General features: G+C 44.1%; 1 protein-coding gene across 1 annotated transcript in view; it reads right to left on the bottom strand.

Annotated features, from left to right (window-relative positions):
• Positions 1-1752: 1752 nt before the first annotated feature.
• Positions 1753-5546, bottom strand: part of TMEM106B (transmembrane protein 106B) — a 14533-nt gene continuing 10739 nt past the window's right edge. The window contains exons 3-5 of the mRNA XM_019531541.1: positions 4398-4426; positions 2072-2212; positions 1753-1982 (exon numbers count right to left, since the gene is read on the bottom strand). Of these exons, the coding sequence (XP_019387086.1) occupies positions 1932-1982; positions 2072-2212; positions 4398-4426 (221 nt within the window). The 3' untranslated portion in view covers positions 1753-1931. The remainder of the gene's footprint in view (positions 1983-2071; positions 2213-4397; positions 4427-5546) is intronic.

Below are 5546 nucleotides of genomic sequence, written 5' to 3'. Positions count from 1 at the left end.
TATATTTAAAAGTAGTCCATAAGAAATATTAAGCGTTCTTGTTTAAACAACTACCGCAAATAGACCAAAGTACATAGTCATCTTCTTTACATATGTAACACTAGAAAGGGGCTTATATTTTCAGTCTAGCTAAAAGTCTAGCTCAAAAGTTTTAGCAACAGCAACACCAGCATTGATACAAGTTAAATTAGATCGGGGTTTTCAACACGGGGTATGCATACCCCTGGGAGTACACATGGGCGGGTGGGGATGGAGTGCTGCTATGAACCATCCTGCGCTGCCGCGCAGGTGCTACCGGCCCAGCTTGACATGAGGGAAGCTTGCATGTGGTGGCTGTCCCCAGCATCTGGCCACCAGGTGTACAGTGCTCCACATCCAGCTGCCAGGGGTACACTGCACCAAAAAGGCTGAAAACCCCTAAATTAGATGAATGAGGGGTTGGCAACCTAAGATTTGCAGTCATGTGATTCAGTCCCCAGGTGAAGTTTCAAAAGGCACTGGGCATTTGTCCCTTGCTGCCACAGGGGGAAAGCAGAGAAAGCAACTGCTGTGATCTAACAGCTGCATGTCTCTGCCCCCCAACTTGGTTACTTCAGCCAGCAACCTAAGAACAGTTGCCAACCACCAAGATGAATGTTGGAGATTCCTACCAACCCTATGAATCTATAAAAGGCATTTATCTTTCTCCTTCTGGCCTTTAAATAGGCAGTTGTTTCACAACACGCTTCTTTTAGATGCCGCTTACTAGAACCCAGCATTTTAAAAATAAAAAGTTAGAGAGAAAAAACAAACAAAACCCAATAAAACTGCTTCCTAAGCAGACGTTCCCCACTCCCTTTAGAAGTTCTCTCTTCTGACTCGGTCTAGTTACATATTTCTCAACTCAAAGATGGAGGGGGCGGGGGGGGGGAAAATCACAGAAAAAGGGATATAAAAATTAATATTTATCAGTTGTTTCCTCTTCACAGAAAAGGAAGACAGCAGGTAGTAAAAGGCAGCTACTATTCAAATACTTTCATGTTTGGCATTTTCAGTACTTCAAAAAATGTAAAAGGAGTTGGAATTTCTCCAAATCCAAATTTGTTATAACAAAGAACTTGGTCAACACAATGACACCACTGAAGCAAGAGATGGTCTTGAGTTCATTCTCTTATGAGTCACTTTGTTTACAGGGTTTAATACTATTTTAATATTTCCAAACGATTTTGCATTAAAAATATACTTGGCATGAGTATTATGCAAGTGTGAGGTCAATTGCCCGCTGCCCATTAGCACAGTAGGCAAAAAACCGTGCTAATGCATTAATGCACAACAGAACTGGTCTACTACACATTTGTGTCACTTAATGTGTGCACCAGTGCTACTACACATTTAGTTAATACCCATTATTACAGGTACTAAAAACTTATAACCACTGCCATTAATGCACATATAGATGTCAGTACATTCTTCTTCCACTGATGATCCTACAGAGCAGTTCTAATTCGAAATAGAGACCAAATAAGTTCGCTCAGAAGTTACAAAGAACAGATACTCATAAGCTATGGTTCAACTGTAATCCCAAAGTATATCTACTATCCAAACAAAAGTGAGGGATAGAAAGCCTACAAGTCAAAAAGCTACTCATGAAGTCTTTTAATAAGAAAGTTACTAAAAAGCAGTACATTAAAACAACTGATATTGGATACCAAAGCCCCAAAATGGAATTGGATCAAATCACTTGTTTGTTCTAGTACAGCAGTTCTTAATTTATTACATAATTCAGGAAATGGCTTTACTCAAGTATTTTCAGTACTTTTAAAACCAGGTATAGGAAATGCCACTCAAAATATAGCAGTGCAGTAAGGCCATTTTTAATTATCACGCTACCTAGCTTGTTTGTTTGTACGAAGTTGTACAAAAAAGGTTTTATTTTAGAAGCCAAACACTTACTACATGTAGCTCATTTCATCTTGTATGACTGTGGGCACCATATAATCAATCTGGAAAACAAAACAAAAAAACATTATATTGAATTATTAGAAAACTCAAGACCAAACACATCCTCTCTCAAAAACATATCCACGTTCACCTGTTTCATATCCAGTGGACCAATGTTGGTGATGTTGTTTAGCCGTGCCTTCCCAATAACTGTTTTTGAGAACTGAACCTGGGCTGTAATATTTGCCACTTCAACAGAATAATAATTGTTGTTTGTTATGTTTAGTGCATTCTGCAAAAAGAAGACAATTTAAAAATTATCATAGATTTCTTAAGCAAATTTAAGTACTTAGTTACAAAACATTAAACTGATACATAAGTTTTTCTTGATTTCAGGCATTTTCCTGCCTACTAAAATCAAAGTATTCATAAACTGTGTCTGGGGGAAAAACATCCTACTTATGTTTTTGAAAAGAGCCATTAAAAAGAAGCATGAATCCCCCCATTCTTCGCAGCGGAACTCACCCAAAGTAAATTAACAACCTTGTTTCTAAAGCAGGGATGGACAAAGTCCAGCCTACGGGCCAGATTCAGTCCGCCATGGACTCCATGTCTCAGCTGCCACCCCACCCTCGCATGGCTTGTGATGGTTTCCATGAAGCAAACCTACTTGCGTACCCTTGTCCAGAGCGTGCAGGCTACATATCGTGATTCTTCCCAGGCTCTGCAGCAAGCTGCTCCCATCCCTAATTCCCAGGGGCTCTGGAGCAGTCCCTTGTCCTGCTCTTTCACACACCTTGCCAGTGTGGCTGGGGCTAGTCTCCATGGCAACCTCAGCCTGAGCTTTCCCAAGCAGGTGCAGCTGGGGTCTCCATGGAGACTGGCACAAGCCATGCAGGCAAATGGAGTCCAGATGCTGGCCAGATCAGCCATTTTGCCCACCCCTGTTCTAATGGTTACTTTGCATCACAACTGAGAAGCTTCTTAAGCTGACCTGCTTTATCCATCCAGTTCACCATACATTTTTCTAAACATATTGGCTAACATACTTTCAAATACCTGAGGCAAGCAAAGACAATGACACTTCAAAACATTTGTATTAGTTGCACCTCATTTTTGTAGCGTAGACAGAGCCTTAGCAAGGCAAAATATGGCCTTCAGACCATACCAAGTCTGCCAGGCAATCCCATCCAGCCTGTGGAGTCCCTCCATAAGCCCTGGCCCCTGCTGCTCCTCTGAAAGTTGGTGCCTCCATCCAGAAAGTGCGGCCCCAGCTGCTAAGCAACCAACCCCCAATAGAGCCTGGTCTGACCCACCCCCAGTCCCAAGGTAGGGGGCACTAGAGACCAGAAGTCTCTGCCACCCTGTGGCTGTTTCCCAGCCTTCTCTCTCTCTATGGGAATGGAAATTTAGGTAAGGGCCAGGAACAGCCACTGGGGAAAGGGGACTGAATGCAGGGAGCTGTGTGCTACAAGGCTGGGATAGGCTGGCCTGGCATGCTGCAGGAGCTGCACGCTATGGAGCTGGATGGGACTGGCCCTGCACGCTGTCACCAAGTGCAGCTGGAGACTCGGACATGAGCACTACTGGGCTCGGTGGGGCTAGCCCTGCATGCTGCCACCACGTGCAACCAGGGACTTAAGTGGAAGCTGTATTACGGGGCTGAGTGGGGCTGGCCCTGCATACTGGTGCTGGGGAGGGAGCACAGGGAGCTGTGCGCTTTGAGGCTGTGGGGAGTGGGCCTGGCCCCGTTTGCTGCCACCACATGCAGCTCCAAGGACCCAGAGGACCCATCCCTCACCATACCTACATCCTCCCACCATAACCCCAGAGTCCCACCTCCCCCTATAACCCACACCTTCCTGCCCCACCCACATACACCCCACCCCCCCATACCATATCCCACCTCACACACGCTCTGCAATCACACCCTCCCCACATACACCCCCTTACTCTTGTCTATTGCATGGAAGTGGGTAAGACTATTTTGAGTTATTATGCAATCAGTTCTAGATGCACTATACAAAAATATGCATCAGGACAAAAACGGTTTTTAAATAAAATTAAGATACGCTATAGTAGATGTTTGATTTTTTTAGTATACAATTTTTTTTTCCCCCCCCAGTTTCAAGGTGGCAACCTTACCTACTCCTGAAAAGAATACTTCTGGGGCAGAGGGAGGGACTTCTGGTGGCAAAGGTCACGGGGTGGGACTTCTGGTCCCAAGATGACGACCAGGGGGAAGGCACCTGTCAAGGGGCAGGGCTACCCTTGCAGCCCTCGATACCTCACCAAAGCTTGTTAAGTGGCCCTCCAGCCAAAATAAAATTGTCCCCTTCCCCTCCCCATGCCTTAGACAGTAAGATGAGAGTGTTAAGCAAGGATAGGGACTAGCATACTTTTGGATTGTTCAGCTCTTTTTATTTACATGGAGAGTTAAAAGAAACTCATCTTATGTAGAACAGAAGTGAATTCACTAGGTTTTCAGCAAGGAATTCAATAAAGGCTTTAAGAAAAAACAGGAAAATAGAATCAACTTCCTAAATGACAGGAAGCCATGGATCTGTATCACATATACTGCATGTAGAACACTTTGGGCAAATTCATCGGCCTAACAGAACCAGTTTTAGCCCCCTCACAAGAGTCTCTCCAGATTGCTGACTCAAATAACATGTTGAATAAGAATGGCCCCGACCATTCTAATATTGAACAAAGACAGTGTAATGGATCATTCTTCCCCAACTGCAATAATTCAGGCTGTCAATAGAAGCCTTATTTGATGCAGCTCTGATTGTCCCAGGGTTTGACCCTGACCAAAACAGGCACTGCATAATCCTTTACACACATCATGCTTCCAAGCTGCATTGCTGAGCCTTTGCCAGTAGGTAGCCAACAGGAACACACAATGTAGTCAGGTGAACCTCAGAGTACCCATACAATGCGGTTAAGGGCAACGGGATCTAATGCATGAGCCACACAACTGTGTTACCTCTCATGCCATGAGCATGGCAGAAAGTGACTGTGCACTAGATCCTGTTATGCCTTATTGCCAGTGCACTTCCAAGGCTGGGGGACTGCCTCATCTGCCAGCCATGGAAGTGAGTCAGGGATCCCCCACAGCTTGGATCCCGAGCCAAGAGGGCTCCCAGCTATGAATGCGGGGCTCCAACCTGCAGAGGAGACTCTGCTACACATCTGAATTAAAGCTGTAAAGCTATAAAGTTAGTACAAATTTTTGAGGCCTAGCTTGGATTTTTTAATGGCATAAGTACTTTGTATATGTAGCTGGTTTCACTTAATTGCATAATTAACCAGCTAACTGTGTAATACCTAAAACGTGTGTAAGTGGCCCGCAATAGTTTTACCACTGCACACGAGGTACCAGGAAAAAGCATTACCACATTTTATCCTGCAGACTTCAAGAAAGACTTGAAGCAGAACAAAATACTTGTATATCTGTAGGATCCCAGAACAAAAAGGCTTTTCCCCCAGGACAAATGGATTATTTATTTACAGCCTGTGACAACTGTAGAAAACTAAAAATCTCTCTCATCATTGTCCAGATCTTACGCACATCCTCCTGAAGGGGAGGAGAAAGAATCTTACAGATTTTACCATTAGGTTAG

The sequence above is a fragment of the Crocodylus porosus genome, unplaced genomic scaffold, assembly GCF_001723895.1.
Source record: "Crocodylus porosus isolate Cpor-Errol unplaced genomic scaffold, CroPor_comp1, whole genome shotgun sequence".
Taxonomy (NCBI): domain Eukaryota; kingdom Metazoa; phylum Chordata; order Crocodylia; family Crocodylidae; genus Crocodylus; species Crocodylus porosus.
The sequence above is the reverse complement of the archived record's forward strand: the minus strand, read 5'-3'. Positions and strand labels throughout refer to the sequence as shown.